Here is a 17075-nt window from a genome sequence, read left to right as displayed (position 1 = left end):
TTTTAAACATCTCGAAAGTTAAAGACCTCTTGTGTCCCTTAATGGATCAGAAAGAAAAAAGGGTTTTTGTACCCACTGTGAACCAAATGCAAAAATTGTGGGTCCCAATCCCTGTACCAACCGCTGTGAGTGCCAGCCCAGGACAGAGCTTGACTCGGCTCTAGACATCAATGTATTAGGGAAAGTGACCCATAAGCCAAACATTGCTGCAAGCCCTGTGTGACAGCCTCAACCCGGCTCCAACAAGGCCACAGCCCAAACGTGTTTTGCTCCACCCCAGGGTGGGGGCGAAATGCGTCGGGAGGGGCGTATACTGGTTGCAACCAGGCTGAGGCTGTCGCACACGGTTTTGCAGTGATGTGCGGTTGTTGTACCCACTGTAAAAACCTTTTATTGAAGACATGAGTCCCACCCTTCTGTGTTTATGACCATGCTCTCCGTATTACTTTGCTACAGATTTGAAGCATGTTGGTTGAAGGCGGGGTTGTCCTGTGCTGGCTTACACTTTTTAATTGCCAGTGACCATTTCTCCTGTAGGCGGCAGTATAACCTGAAGATTAGAAACGTCCAGTGTCCCTTTATGGACTCTAAAAACACACAAGTGTTTAACACTCATCTTTCCCCAGTGCAGTATAAGTTTAAAGCACCAATACCTGCCAAAATCTTCTCTAAAGTTTTGGATAAACTTAAAAAGGGTCAAGACCAGTGGTCTCCAAACAGTGGCCCAGGGGGCTGGATGTGGCCCTTTGCTTGCCTTTATCCGGCCCTTGGAGCACTATTCCTAAAACTGATATGAGACACTTCTGCCAACTGACATTAACAAGGGGGCACCACTTCTCTAATTGACACCAACAACGGGGCACTATTCCTCCCAGTGATACCAATGATGGGGAACTATTCCTCCACCTAACACCAAATGTGGTAATGTTCATGCCCACAGATGCCAGGGAAATTTCCATTTCTGCTGGCCACAGTCCTGGCCCCCTTAAATTCTGAAGAACAATAAACTGGCCCTTGGTTAGAAAGTTTGGAGACCCCTGGCCAGGATCATTGTGTAATCCATCTGTCATGACCTCCCTTCATTGTCCATTATTTCCCCATGGTGAACACCTGTACCCTCAGACAGCCACAGGCCAAGAAACTAGATCCTCGGGCTCTCATGTCCCTCTTACACTCTGCTAGAATGTTCAGCAGATGATCTACTTACCATCTCATCACTTAGAAAACATATAACCTTCTCCGAAAGCCAAGTTCCAATAAGTCACCCTCGTAGCGTTGCTGATGAAGAACAAGTAATTGTGATCAGTGGTAACAGAAACAAGAGTCCACACTATGGTATACCAATGAGAATTTTATTGCCTTCACGTAATGCATATATGTTTATGTAGCAAAGGAAGGAAGGACGGCCAGAACTCCCACCATTGTTCCCTGAGAACTTTAGTAGTTAAGTCATTTGAACCCATAAAAGTATATATTCCATTGTCCTCTCCCACCCAAAAGGTAGTATTTCCTGTACCCATCACCACTGCTACAGGTTTTATCTCGCAAGGAACCCTTCTGGTTTTGCATAGGGACATGGTGGTGTTGAGGCCCAGGACATCCTTCTTATCTAAAGGTAGTTTCTTCCATAAACCAGGACATGGTTCTTATGTCCCTCTGTCCAACTCCAGTTTAACCAAAGCACATTTCCCTCCATGGTCATTGTCCATCCTATTCCCTTGCAGTGTAGCTTTCCCCTCAATTCCCGTCTGCATGACACAACAGCGAAGAAGGAAGAAAAATCCCCGGAACAGAGAAAGGTGAAACATTTTGAGTCTTAAGAAAAATTGCAACAAAAAATTTGAACTGGAAAAAATGTACTTATTGTTAGTAAAAAATAAAAAAAAAAGAGAGATACATTACAATAATAAAACTAAAATGTTCCATGTATGTATGCACAAGATTAGGAAGATTTTTTTATATGTTAAAGGGAATATAAATCACAGTTGTACTACACACACTTACCAAAAGTATTGGGACACCTGCCTTTACACGCCCATGAACTTTAATGGCATCCCAGTCTTAGTCCGTAGGGTTCAATATTGAGTTGGCCCACCCTTTGCAGCTATAACAGCTTCAACTCTTCTGGGAAGGCTGTCCACAAGGTTTAGGAGTGTGTCTATGGGAATGTCTGACCATTCTTCAAGAGGCGCATTTGTGAGGTCAGGCACTGATGTTGGACGAGAAGGCCTGGCTCGCAGTCTCCGCTAATTCATCTCCGAAGGTGTTCTATCGGGTTGAGGTCAGGACTCTGTGCAGGCCAGTTAAATTCCTCCACCCCAAACCCGCTCATCCATGTCTTTATGGACCTTGCTTTGTGCACTGGTCCAAATCGTTTGGTGGAGGGGGGATTATGATGTGGGGTTGTTTTTCAGGGGTTGGGCTTGGCCCTTTAGTTCCAGTGAAGGGAACTCTTATTGCGTCAGCATACCAAGACATCTTGGACAATTTCATGCTCCCGACTTTGTGGGAACAGTTTGGGGATGGCCCCTTCCTGTTCCAACATTACTGCGCACCAGTGTACAAAACAAGGTCCATAAAAGACATGGATGAGCGAGTTTGGGGTGGAGGAGCTTGACTGGCCTGCACAGAGTCCTGACCTCAACCCAATAGAACACCTTTGGGATGCAAGCTAGGCCCTCTCATCTAACCCTACGGACTAAGACTGGGATGTCAGTAAAGTTCGTGCCCCTCTCTCTTGGATTATATGCACTACAGTCTTTGCTGTGCACCCGGGCCCATTTTTTATCGCTGATTTGTGTGCGGTGGCAACCATCGGATAATGGTGTGTGTATATATAAAAAAGTGTGGCAGGCAACTTTTTGAAGACCTCTCGTTTACAGTATATACATTTTTCAAAATTAAATGCTTGTGAAAATACACTGTTGTATTGGTGAATGCAGCTTTGCTTCCTCAGGGGAAACGAAAGAGAAGGAATCTATAAATTCACAAAGCATATCTGTCACTTATGATCAAAAACAGACATAACAAATCACATCCATACAGAAATTTTCCAGGACAACAACCTGAGAGATGATTCCTCCTCTACAGGAAACACAAGCAGAACGGTGAGTCCCCTCTGTACCCCACTTGTCCTTCAGTTTAGATTATGTTTCCTACCGTCCAGGAGCAGCAATGGTTTTGTTTTATCTTATCCGGATGGCCATTGGATCAATGGTCGCCCTCTAGATGCAGGTTTGCCTTGGACGTCTGCCTTGATTAGAGGGACCCCCTTTTTTGTTCCAGGATCTTAAATCTTATACATGTGTGAGGTTGACTCCTGAGCCCCCTGGCTGGTAAGCCCCATCCTCATTCTTCCTCTTGTTTGGGGTTTTGAGAGGAGGCCTAAAGTGTGTTTTGGGGCAGCTAGGGTCTCGTGGAGTCCCGAGGCTTTCCGCTTAGTGAACATGTGCAGCCCAAGCCATTGTTTCGGTACCATGACGTTACTTCCATTGGGCTGGGATGAAGCACTTTCAGTTGTGTGTGGACTAAAATGTAGAGGCTGAACAGTATGGGGGAATCGCTGCTACCATTCATAACGGAGAGCAACAGGATGGCTAGCGGCATTGATTACTGCATCCAAAACTTCTTGCGAAAATGACCAAAGGGCCGGATTGGAAAGGTAGCAACCCAAGCCCCCAAGAAGGTTCACTATCCACCTTTGGGCACGACCTACTGGAAGGGACCTCTTCCTCTTTGCCCACACAATCACCCACCCCTGACTATCGACTGATCCAGCCAGTCCAGCGTGGCCTCCAGCACGAATCAGATGCATCTAAGTTTCGACCCACCGTGGTTTGGTGAGCTGGGCAGCAGTTTGACTTTGGTGGTGGGTAGGGGGTGCAGTGTGTTCCTGGGCCTCCCCCCCCCCCCCCGCCCCCAGGAGTTATAGGTGGCTTTTGTGGCTACACACTGCTTCATAATTGCTGAAACCCAGATCCTACAGTTGGGAACCCGTTTCTGTTGTCGCTATGCATTTCTAGAGAGGAAATCTACTTCCCCCAAGGTCTACTTTCTCATTTGGTAGATACAGTTCTCATGAGATGAGGCAAAGGAAATTCCATTCCAAGATAATCTTTGTGGACCTGTAGGAGCAACCAATCATCTCTCAGGTTGCTGTCCTGCAGGATAATAGGGGGAATCCATGTTTTTTAACCTACAGTGTCTATAAACATTAAACCTTTTCTCCTTGGAGAAGAGATGCTTAAGAGGGGATATGATAGCGATATACAAATATCTTAATGGTGATTCCAACAATGGGAGGCAACTATTCAGTCTCAGGTCACTCAAGACACATGGCCACTCAATGAAATTGGATGAGAGGCAGTTTAACCTTAAATGGCTTAGGTTTTTTTTTTACTGTTAGAGCAGTAAGGATGTGGAACTCCCTTCCACAATTGGTGGTTGTAGTGGAAAGTGTCACTAATTTAAAAAATATTTTAGATGGGCATCTTATTGAACACAATATACAGGGATATGAAAGTGGTTGAGACATAGACACACACGCACACACGTGAACTAGTCTTCATTCAACCAACTATGAAATATTCTGGAACTATATACAGTAAGTTCTTCTTAATCTTGTGCATACATTATCCCTAATTATGAAAAGAATGTGGTTATGAGACATACCAATCATTTCAACCCTCTCACTAAGATCTAACTAAAATATTCCATATGGGTTGGCTGACCATTCAGACCTCCTCGTCTTTATCGAAAAATAGTTTAAAGGACATAACTCAACCCACAACACTCCACCATTTGTTTTTCAGTGGCCACATGTTTGTATTCTCTCCGGCATCATTTTTGTCTGGAGAAGAAGCTGGCTTCTCGGCAGTGTGAGTTCTCATGTGCATATCATAGTTCCCTTTATCTGAGAAGCACTTTCCACACTTCTCACAGGAAAAGCCCATGACACTCCACCACATTTTATTTTTTGGTGGCCTCAGCTGGTTAATAATCTCCGGTGGATCGTTTTTCTCTGGCTGGGAAACACCAGAGTGAGTTCTCTTGTGCCTATCACGGTTCCCTTTATCGGAGAAGTACTTTCCACAATCAGAACAGGGAAAGGGCTTCTCGCCGGTGTGAATTCTCTGGTGTCTTTTGAGGTTTGATTTCTCGGTGAAAGACTTTTCGCACTCAGAACAAGCGTAAGGCTTTTCCCCGGAGTGGGTTCTCAGGTGTTGAATGAAATGTGATTTCTTTGTGAAGCTCATTTCACACTCGGAACACGCAAAACGTTTTTCACTGGTGTCGATGCTCTGGGGTACAACCAGGAATGACTTTTCACACTCCTGAAAACTATTGGAAGATGATTCCTCAGGAGTAGGAAGATCAGGAGATATCTCTGCAATGTGAAAGCTTGGCTGGACATTTGGAAGAGTAGTACATAATTTATTTTTGGACTCCTCTGCATTAAACTGATCCATTGATCTTACCATATGGTTAGGTTGGTGATGTATATTTTGGGTAACAATGCTTACTCCTGGGGAATGGTGTGCCATGCCATTATCATCTTTGTTATAATGTGCAGATAAAATAAGACGTCCCTCTGAGATATTCCAGCTAATGGGTCCACCTGTTGGAATGATATCTGTATTATAAAAAAATATTAATAGCATGTGCATTGCTCATCTTTTCCAGTTAGGAGTCATGTATGTTAGTCTACTGTTCCCCAGATCTAGGAATTAGGTACAGTGATAACAATTGTAGCGATGTCCCGGACCCCCTTTGGTCTAATGAGAACCTCTAGGGTTAGGGATAGCTGACATCCTTCTTTGTAGAGTGGGTTACAAGGCATGGTGGGTGTAGTGCAAGATAGATTCATAGGTGCCAGACACTTCTTGAACGAAAAGAGATTTACTGTCTCTTAAACAGAAATGTGGGAGAGAGGGTTTAGGGCCAGGACTCCCTTTAGTAGTTGCAATGTTAGCTAGCAGACTCCGAGATTTCTATAGGTAGACAGTCATGCAGGGAAAGGCACCCAGCCGGACACCACATCTGCATGTGTAGACATGCTGTCTCCTATGCCAACAATATTGAACAGTTTTTAACAAAGGTTACAAAGAACTCTTTCACTTCCTCTACAATCTCCTCTTGTAGATCTTCACTCAACTGAGCTCCTAGTCTCTCTCACTAGACTTGCTGATCCACTGCCACTGGATCACCTGAGCTCTTCCAATCTTCTCACTGAGTATCTCCCTCAAGAGTCACCCCCGCTTCCCTGCTGGGTCCCTAGCTTGGCACTCAGATACTCCTCAAGCTTTGCCCCACTGGCCTGCTCAGTCCCTGGCTTGACACACAATCAGTTCTGGTTGGACTGCAAGCCCCAGTCCCAACCCTACACTGCTCTCTTGCTTCTGGATAGGCACTCAGACAGCCTAGCAGCCAGATATCCCCGGGATAGCCCCTAGGCTCTGGACTAGCAGCCCGGGGCAGCACAACACATGTCCACCCAGACAGCCGTCCAGATGGCACTGAACCCCGATCACCTGGCCTCACCCAAATAAATAGTCTCTCCCAGCAGGCCAAGGGACCCAAGAAGATCCCTGACCACTGGCTGAGACACCCCATCCATTCCTAATCTGTCCTTGCAATGTCCTTGTCTTATCTAATGCCACCAGATACCCAGCCATCTATAGTGACAGAAGAGAGAAGTGCAGCAATTCCAGAGTTAGGGTGGAATCAATTTACCTCCTATCAATTGGCCAAGGCAACTATACCTGGCAGGTAAATTTACTAGCAACCCTGCCTAAACATTAGGGTGCTACATCATAACTGCAGGATAGAAGTCAGATAAGGTGGACAATACTACCAAAGCAAATATAGCACACTGGGTAAAGGTGTACATACACTAATGACTTTGATATGTTAATTCACAGAGATGGATATACGTTGCCTCATTTGTTAGGAACATGACATTATATTGAGGAATGGAGATGGACCTTTCATATGGTGTACAATATCTCCACCTCATTTGTTGGGAGCATGACGTTATATTGAGGAATGGAGATGGACCTTTCATATGGTGTACAGTATCTCCTCCTCATTTGTTGGGAACATGACGTTATATTGAGGAATGGAGATGGACCTTTCATATGGTGTACAGTATCTCCTCCTCATTTGTTGGGAACATGACGTTATATTGAGGAATGGAGATGGACCTTTCATATGGTGTACAGTATCTCCTCCTCATTTGTTGGGAACATGACGTTATATTGAGGAATGGAGATGGACCTTTCATATGGTGTACAGTATCTCCTCCTCATTTGTTGGGAACATGACGTTATATTGAGGAATGGAGATGGACCTTTCATATGGTGTACAGTATCTCCTCCCCATTTGTTGGGAACATGACGTTATATTGAGGAATGGAGATGGACCTTTCATATGGTGTACAGTATCTCCTCCCCATTTGTTGGGAACATGACGTTATATTGAGGAATGGAGATGGACCTTTCATATGGTGTACAGTATCTCCTCCCCATTTGTTGGAAACATGACGTTATATTGAGGAATGGAGATGGACCTTTCCTATGGTGTACAGTATCTCCTCCCCATTTGTTGGAAACATGACGTTATATTGAGGAATGGAGATGGACCTTTCCTATGGTGTACAGTATCTCCTCCCCATTTGTTGGAAACATGACGTTATATTGAGGAATGGAGATGGACCTTTCATATGGTGTACAGTATCTCCTCCTCATTTGTTGGGAACATGACGTTATATTGAGGAATGGAGATGGACCTTTCATATGGTGTACAGTATCTCCTCCTCATTTGTTGGGAACATGACGTTATATTGAGGAATGGAGATGGACCTTTCATATGGTGTACAGTATCTCCTCCCCATTTGTTGGGAACATGACGTTATATTGAGGAATGGAGATGGACCTTTCATATGGTGTACAGTATCTCCTCTTCGATTTTTGGAAGCATGACATTATATTGAGGAATGGAAATGGGCCTTTCATATGATGTACAGTATCTCCTCTGAATGGGGTGTGTTATAGGTACACTTGATATTTTTCCATCACATCATAAAAAGCCAATTTTATATTTTTAACGGATAGCGCTCGCTGTCTAAAAATGCGACACTGTTTGCTGATTTCTCTCTCAGTTTTGTTCAATTTGCATACCTAAACTTGATAGAAATTGAAATGTCAAAGCATGAATGTAAAATAAAAGTGTACCATGCTGCAATTTTTGTATATAATACTTACCTGTGCTGACATCTAGAGATGATTCCTCATTGGTAATTGTCAACGTCATTTCAGCTTCCTTCATTGACAGCTGATTTCCCCTCACATACATCTCTTCTTCTTGTTTAACCTCAGTCTTGATACCAATTACTCCTACCCCCTAAAATCACAAAATGATGGTGAGCACTATTATCCTGAGACTGCATAGAAGACAATCATCTAATACAGTTTAGAGCCAAGTTTGAGTTCAAAATTCTCAGTACCACCTACCTGATCATGGTGAGGGATGGTGTGATCTTCCTGTGTGGAATCCCGGGAATACAGAGGACAAGGACATCTCTCTGGTGGGTTCCCATTACTGGATCCATCTGTAGGAAACACACACACTGACTGAATACATTGTTTCTATGTGTTTATCAGATGATGGGGGGTCTAAGTGGACCCTCCGTACTGCTCTCTTCTTTACAATAAATTCTCCTCTTACCCGGTGATGTGAGGGGCGGCTGATCATCCATCATAATGTCCTTGTGGAGATCGTTGGGTTCTTCTAAACACTCCTGCTCTTTTATCACACCATCCTCCTCCTCTCCTTCTTGTATCTCTTCTTTAACACTAACATTAATATTGCTCCAGTTTCCACTCTGAATATAAATTAAACAAAAAGTAAAAACAGAGTTAGTTACCTGGTAACTCGATTTCCAGGAATCCTCCAGGACAGCACATGAGAGGATCTGCCTACCTAAAACAGCACAGACTTCATCCACAACCAATAAAAAAAAAGTATTAAGCAAAAAGTGAAGGCGATTAATGGAAGAACATGATGACACAATACAACACAGAATATAGGGTGGGAATCCCTGCTGTCCTGGAAGATTCCTGGAAACTGAGCTACCAGGTAATTATGTTTTCCCCACTCACCTTCCAGGGCAGCACATTATAGGACAAGCTAGAAATAACTTATTAGGGTTGGGGCTACTGCTTTTCAGGACCTATTCCACAAGGCTTAGTCCTAACAGGAGAATACGGCTCTATTCTGGATGTCAAACCACCTTATGAAAATTGGTCCAGGTGGAAGCTCTATAGAGCTGTTGAGGCAAACCACTAATTCTCTGTGCTGAGGCCAAAGACCCTGTAAATGACCTTTAAATCCTCTGGAAGGTTCTACTTTTAAAAGGATGTACAAAATGCGCCAAAAAAGGTGAATCTGATCGACCTGGCTACGGTGTTCTTGGTTGCCTTAGCGACTCACTTGGGCGTTGCATATAGGCAACTTCCTTTTTTCTATGGTGTGGATTTCTTAAGATATAATAGTGTGGGTCTGTGTTAATCTAAGCCTGGTCAGTTTGCTTCCGATCAGTGAATGGGTTTGAAAACAAAGAAGGAATCACCAATTCTTAAGCCCCGTGAACTTGGGGTGAATTTTATTTCGATTCCCAGATGTACTATAAAGAACTATCGAGTCTTGAGAAAAAGGCACAAGAGAATTCTATGACAGCTAAACCCCGACTTCCACAGCAATTCCTGATGTGGCCAAATAGCTACTAGCACCACGGTCCTAAAAATAATGTCCTTGTCCAACAGTGTAAAAAACTGGTGAACTAATGAGCTCTATGATCACTATAAATCAATTATATCTCAGGAATTGCTGGATTGCCGTTCACAAAGCCATGCATTGGTACTTCGGGTGTAGGATTGGACAGTGGTATTATAGATCGTGGTTGACTGGGAGTATCCTATAAGAAGTCTTGCACATTCTGTGCAGTACGGAGCTCTTTGGCCATTAAAGCTGGAAGGATATTCCTTTTTCACCATACGGACCCCTGGGTCAAAACCTACACCACAGAAAAGATCCAGGGATATGGAATGTACCTAGGCTCAGGCCACCATCTTTTCCTCTGCTCTTCTATGGAGGCATCTTGACACCTTATAGCAGTGGTCTCCAAACTGTGACCTGGGGGCCAAATGCAGCCCTTTTTTTAGGTTTTATCTGACCCTTGGGGCACTATTCTTTCCACTGACACCAATGATGGGGCACTATTCCTTCATTGATAGCAATGAAGGGGCACAATTCCTCCCACTGACTTCAATCATGGGGAACTATTCCTCCCATTGACTCCAATCACAGGGCACCATTCTTCCCACTGTTTCCAATCATGGGGCACCATTCCTCCCACCGACTCCAATCACGGGGCACCATTCCTCCCACCGTCTCCAATCATGGGGCATCATTCCTCCCACCGTCTCCAGTCATGGGGCACCATTCCCCCCACTGACCCCAATCATGGGACACCATTCCCCCCACTGACCCCAATCATTAGGCACCGTTTCTCTTACTGACCCCAATCATGTGGCACCATTCCTTCCACTGACTCCAATCATGGGGCACCATTCCTCCCACTGACTCCAATCATGGGGCACCATTCCTCCCACTGACTCCAATCATGGAGCACTATTCCTCCCACTGACTCCAATCATGGAGCACTATTCCTCTCCATAATAACAATGATGGAGCATGGTCTACTCCCACTGATGCCGGTATATTTTTGAAGAACGTTGAAAACCCATGCCTTATAGGAGCCTGACACACACGATACAGTCACCATCCAGACACATCCCTTGTCTGTTACTGGATAATGTCCCAGAATTCCTGGCACCGCTCACCTCTCCTGTCAGCATTTTAATGATCTTCTTGGTGACTTTGAGAATCTTCTGTTCATTGTTTCTTTCTGGAACCAGTAAGGAATGTAGAGGAACCATAATGGGATCTTGTCCATCTCCCAATGTCTTTATCACAATGATGTTATTCTGTGGGAGAGATTAGTATCACTATATACATTTCCCAAGAAAAGAAGTTACAACTAACTGCCATCATCGTCCCTCTTTGCTAAGATCTGATTAGAGGTAACGATATTTCTTCTTATATGTGCAAATATTTAGTCTTTGAGTTGTTTCCATTCACCTCGTATCAGATACTTTGCTAAGACAATATCAGTCACATTGCAAGACATCCAACTGTCACTTCCTGCATTAATGGTCCCTCTTTATACTGATGTTGTAATGGCCTAGTTTTGGGGTCCTCCTTATGATGAAGTGGTGTGAGGTCAGACCTTTTTAGTTATGGAAGAAGTCTGACCTAAGACTAAACACTGCACAACGATCGTGGCATGAAGATTACATGGACCAGCGATCATGAAGATTAGGAAGAGGTGAGAGCATAGGTGTGCAAGGCTGGGGAACAGAGGAACACTGTCAGAGGGAGAGCAGAGCTACAGTCAACAGGAAATGGCTATCTGCAGTTTGGGAAGATCTTCATTTTGTGGATGACCCCCCCCCCCCCCCACCTATCAGAAAAGCAGAACTGAGATGTTATCTGTACCAAAAAAGCCTACAGAGCATGTGTAAGACTGACACCTCTTATAAAAGGTCTACGGGAGGCGTTAGACCAGTGGTGAGGGCATTTTTTCTCAAATGGGTGCAGGAACCCCCCCTTTCCGAGGGACCCCTTGTTTCTGCCCCTACCCACCTCCGAGCACTGTTCCTTGGTTCTACCCCCTACCCACCTACGAGCACCGTTCCTTGGTTCTACCCCCTACCCACCTACGAGCACCGTTCCTTGGTTCTACCCTCTACCCACCTACGAGCACCGTTCCTTGGTTCTACCCACTACCCACCTACGAGCACCATTCCTTGGTTCTACCCTGTACCCATCTATGAGCACCATTCCTTGGTTCTACCCCCTACCCACCTACGAGCACCGTTCCTTGGTTCTACCCCCCACTCACCTACGAGCATCGTTCCTTTGGTTCTACCCTCTACCCACCTCCGAGCACCATTCCTTGGTTCTACCCTCTACCCACCTACGAGCACCGTTCCTTGGTTCTACCCTCTACCCACCTACGAGCACCGTTCCTTGGTTCTACCCTCTACCCACCTAAGAGCACCGTTCCTTGGTTCTACCCTCTACCCACCTAAGAGCACCGTTCCTTGGTTCTACCCTCTACCCACCTAAGATCACCGTTCCTTGGTTCTACCCTCTACCCACCTAAGAGCACCGTTCCTTGGTTCTACCCTCTACCCACCTACGAGCACCGTTCCTTGGTTCTACCCTCTACCCACCTACGAGCACCGTTCCTTGGTTCTACCCTCTACCCACCTAAGAGCACCATTACTTGGTTCTACCCTCTACTCACCTCCGAGCACCGATCCTTGGTTCTACCCCCTACCCACCTCAGTGGTGAATAAATAACACCAAAAGAAAGCAGGTATACATATATGAGAACATAAATGCTAAACCATACCATTTCAGTTCATCAATTGGGGGGGGGTGAATACAACAAAAATTTCAATAATAATAAAGAGAATTTTTATTATTACTACTACTACTAATACTATTATTATTATTAATATTATTATTATTAACATAATACATTCTGGTTAATACATGGACCTAATGAGAATAAATATATTTTAAAAAATAGTAACATATAACCCAAAGCTGATATCTGTATAACTTGAGGCACACATTATACAAGTGCAATATTATTATTAATAAAATAATACATTCTGTTTAATATAAAAGGACCCGAGACATAAGAATAAATATATAAAAAAATGATTAAACAATATCCCAAAATGTATGTATGTGTGTATAACTTACATTATACAATTTGACTGTACAATCGCTAAACAATACAAAAACATTTTTTAAAAATACTAATACTACTAGTAAAAATAATAATAATAATATTTAAATAAAACATTATTGGGAAAATGTGGACCTAATAGGAATACATTTATAAAAATAAGTAAAAAAATATATGCCAAAACTAATGTTTATAACTGGATTCATGCATTATACAATCTGTACAATCACTAAACAATAATCATAAAAAAAATATTATTATTGAAATAATACATTTTGGTTAAAATGTGGACCTAAAAAGAATATATATATATATTTAAAAATGAGTAAAATATATCCAAAAAACTGATATGAGCCATACACTATACAATCTGATTGTACAATTGCTAAACAATAAACAAAAATAATACTAATAATACTAGTGAAAATAATAATAATACATTCTGGTTAAATAGTGGTCCTAATGAGAATATATAAAATACAATTAGTAAAATATATCTCAAAACTTATATGTGTACAACTTGAGTCATACATTATTCGAATTTATAATTGATAAACAATTAAAATATATATTATTATTTTTTATTATGAATATTAGTATTATTAATAATATTAATAAAATAATACATTCTGGTTACAATGCGGACCTAATAAGAATATATAAAAAAAAATGTAAAACATATCCAACAAAAAGGTATGAGCGACACACTGTACACTCTGATTGTACAATTACTAAACAATAAAAAAAAAAATACTAGTAATACTAATAATAATATTAATATTAAAATAATACATTTTGGTTAAAATGTGGACCTAATAAGAAAATATAAAAATGTGTAAACTATACCCCAAAACGGATAGGTTTATAACTGGATTCATGCATTATACAATCTGTATAATCGCTAAACAATAAAAAAAATATTATTATGATTATTATTATTGAAATAATACATTTTGTTTAAATTGTGGACCTAAAAAGAATATATATATATTACTCGTGAAAATAATAATAATAATACATTCTGGGTAAAATGTGGTCCTAATGAGAATATATAAAATAAAATTAGTAAAATATATCCCAAAACTGATGTGTGTATAACTTGAGTCATACATTATGTAATCTGATTGTAACATTGATAAACAATAAAAAAGTTTATTATGATTATTAGTATTATTATTAATAATAATAATAATAATAATAATAATAATAATAAAATACATTCTGGTTACAATGTGGACCTAATAAGAATAAATATATATATATATATTTTTAAATATATCCCAAAAATAGGTATGAGCCATACACTATACAATCTGATTGTACAATTACTAAACAATTAAAAAAAATACAAGTAATAATAATAATAATCATAATATTAAAATAATACATTTTGGTAAAATGTGGACCTAATAAAAATATAAAAAATGTGTAAATTATATCCCAAATCTAATATGTTTATAACTTGATCCATGCATTGTACAATGCTGATTGCTAAACAATTAAAAAAAAAAAGAATCATAATAATTATCATCAAAATAATACATTTTGGTTAAAATGTGGACCTAATAAGAGTAATTATATAAAAAAAAAAATTGTAAAACGTATTAAAAAAACCCCTGATATGAGCCATACACTGTACAATCTGGTTGTACAATCGTTTAACAATTCCACCCAGCCTTACCAAACTCATGTATTATGAGGATGAACCCATACAACCCGACCCATTAGTGGTGGATCCAAAGGAAAATATACAATCAGATTGTATTATGTGTGTGTGCAGTATAGAAGGTGATCAAAGAAAAAGAAACGCTGTAAAAAAAATAAAAATAAAAATAAAATAAAAATAAAATTGTAACTTGTCAGTTAAAAAAAAAAAAATATTACTATCCCATGATTCCTTCTGTATTGAATTGTGACTGTACTGTCTGCCCTAACGTTGTAAAGCACTCCAAAAACTGTTGGTGCTACATAAATCCTGTATAATAATAATAATAAATACCTAATCTAGTGGTGAGTACAAAAAAGTTTTTAGAATAGATATAGAAATGTCTCAGTTTTTGTCACTTAAAAAAATGTTGCACAATTTTTATAAACAAAAACTATCCACAAGCAAGTTCCCGGTGATTTGTTGCTGGAATAAAACTGGAGGAAAGTTATTTTTTCTGGCCGGTATCAATCAAAGAAATTAAACCAAACGTGTTGGCGGTGCTCCCAGAATCCTCCTCACCTCCCCGGTCAGCAGGTAGATGATCTCCAGGGTGAGCCGTAATATCCTCTCCGTCAGGTTGCTGCAGTTTGCCTCCATTGCTCCCAACTCTGTGCCATTCACTTCCTGCAACAATAGTGCCCATCCCCCTCATCCTAAGCATCATGGGTAAAAGGGAGGCTACTCTGTGATTGGTTCTTCTCAGCCATTTTGTTGTAGCCCAGGAGATCTGAAGGAACATGCTGTCCAGCTTAAAATAATGCTCAAACCTGAGGACTTCTATTAGTAACCACCAAAAAGTCAGCTGAGAGTAGGATACATTTCTAAGACCCGTCACATGCTTCTTTAGTTGTATGCCAACATGTCTTCATATATGAGCTACAAAAATATGGCTGCCCCCAGAAGCTTTATCCTCATTGATTACTTGGGATGAAGTTTGAGTTTTGGCCGCAATGTTCTCTGAGTTCTCACGGTTCTCTGAACAGGCAAACCAATTTTGGCTTCTTCACCCAAGTTAACTTTAGGATTTTTTAAAATTAATAAATAGTTTTGAGGTAATCATGAGGCTTTTGCACCACTTTTTTGGGGGTTTTGTAGTCTCCCCAATCAGAGGGAGGTTGCGTAGTCTGAAGCATCATCTTTAATTGCAGTGAAGTCCTGGATCGATGTCCTTTGCTTTAAGGTGACTTTTCCTTTTTCCCTCACATCACTTGAGCTCTGTTGAGTTTTCCTTCTTCCACTGCAGCTGGAAGATGTTCTTTTAGCGGTGATAGTAATACCACCACTAAATAACTTCCCACTAAAGGGGCCACACGGGGCTGTGGTTGCTAGGATGCCGGGAGCCACCTGTGTCCTAGCATCCAAGAACACTGTGTGGGACAGACCCCTGTGTCCTAGCAACCAGTGACATCATTGGTTGCCAGGATGCCAGCGGCCACAGAAACATTGGTTAATGTGGTGCACCATGACAATGTATCAAGGACACTGTGTAAAAAAAAAAGAAAAATGTTTATGACCATAATTAGCCAATTAAATCACCCGAGATCTCCTCGCTTTCATTCAGCTGCCAAGCTGGGAAATGTCATTCATAGCAACAGTCTTTTAGGAGCGCAGAGTGTTTTGCTTCAGAGGGTTGGTGGGTATCGTTCGTTGGTATTGGCGCCAATCTGCATTGCTGGACGTTGTGATTGGCGATAAATTTATATTGTGGGTTTTGTTAACCACTTGCTGACTGCCTCACGTAGGAGTACAGCAGCAGAGCATCTCTTCTGTGCAGAAATCCTCTACCTTCCCCCCAGCACATAAAGCCTCTTACCCCAAGATATTGACCATCTGGAAACAAGCAGTCAAACAGCGCTCAAATGGACCAAAGGCAACATCAGGCTCCAACCATATCCTATGATGATCATAAACTGCAGGTGCTCTTCCCCTAAAAAGGGTCTCTCCAGGGTTCGGGCCATCAAACCACACAAATCAAAAGGAGAAGCACCCGCCTCATGGTGTAGAAGTAAAAACGCTTATACGTTTATTAAAAAATCCATGCACTCACATTATTCATGATATAACAGGCATGTCATCAGCATAGAAAAGTTTCAAACCACCAAGATGGCCTCAGTCCTCATACGCAATGAGGTCAAACCAGCAAGATGGCCGTGGTCCTCATACAGGATGAAGTCAAACCAGCAAGATGGCCGTGGTCCTCATACAGGATGAAGTCAAACCAGCAAGATGGCCGTGGTCCTCATATGCGATGAGGTCAAACTAGCAAGATTGCCTTGGTCCTCATACACAATGTTGTCAAACTAGCAAGATGGCCACAGTCCTCGTGCACAAATACGTCAAACCAGCAAGATGGCCACGGTCAAGCTATGAATAAGCGCCATGATGGGGCGTGAAACATGTTAGCTATCTTTCCTGTTCCTCCCTGTACATGAGGTGACTGCATTTGGATTTTATTTCTTCATATCAATAAAGATGTCTTCTATG

The 17075-nt window shown here is 41.7% G+C and overlaps 1 protein-coding gene across 1 annotated transcript in view; it reads right to left on the bottom strand.

The window, feature by feature from the left end:
• The window catches only part of LOC141106769 (uncharacterized), a 70667-nt gene that overhangs the window by 26965 nt on the left and 26627 nt on the right, over positions 1-17075 (bottom strand). Inside the window, exons 4-6 of the mRNA XM_073597696.1 lie at positions 8511-8608; positions 8262-8400; positions 4782-5617 (exon numbers count right to left, since the gene is read on the bottom strand). Coding sequence (XP_073453797.1) covers positions 4782-5617; positions 8262-8400; positions 8511-8608 — 1073 coding nt within the window. The remainder of the gene's footprint in view (positions 1-4781; positions 5618-8261; positions 8401-8510; positions 8609-17075) is intronic.

Source organism: Aquarana catesbeiana, linkage group LG08 (assembly GCF_042186555.1).
Source record: "Aquarana catesbeiana isolate 2022-GZ linkage group LG08, ASM4218655v1, whole genome shotgun sequence".
Lineage (NCBI taxonomy): Eukaryota > Metazoa > Chordata > Amphibia > Anura > Ranidae > Aquarana > Aquarana catesbeiana.
This window is presented reverse-complemented; position numbering and strand designations above follow the sequence as displayed.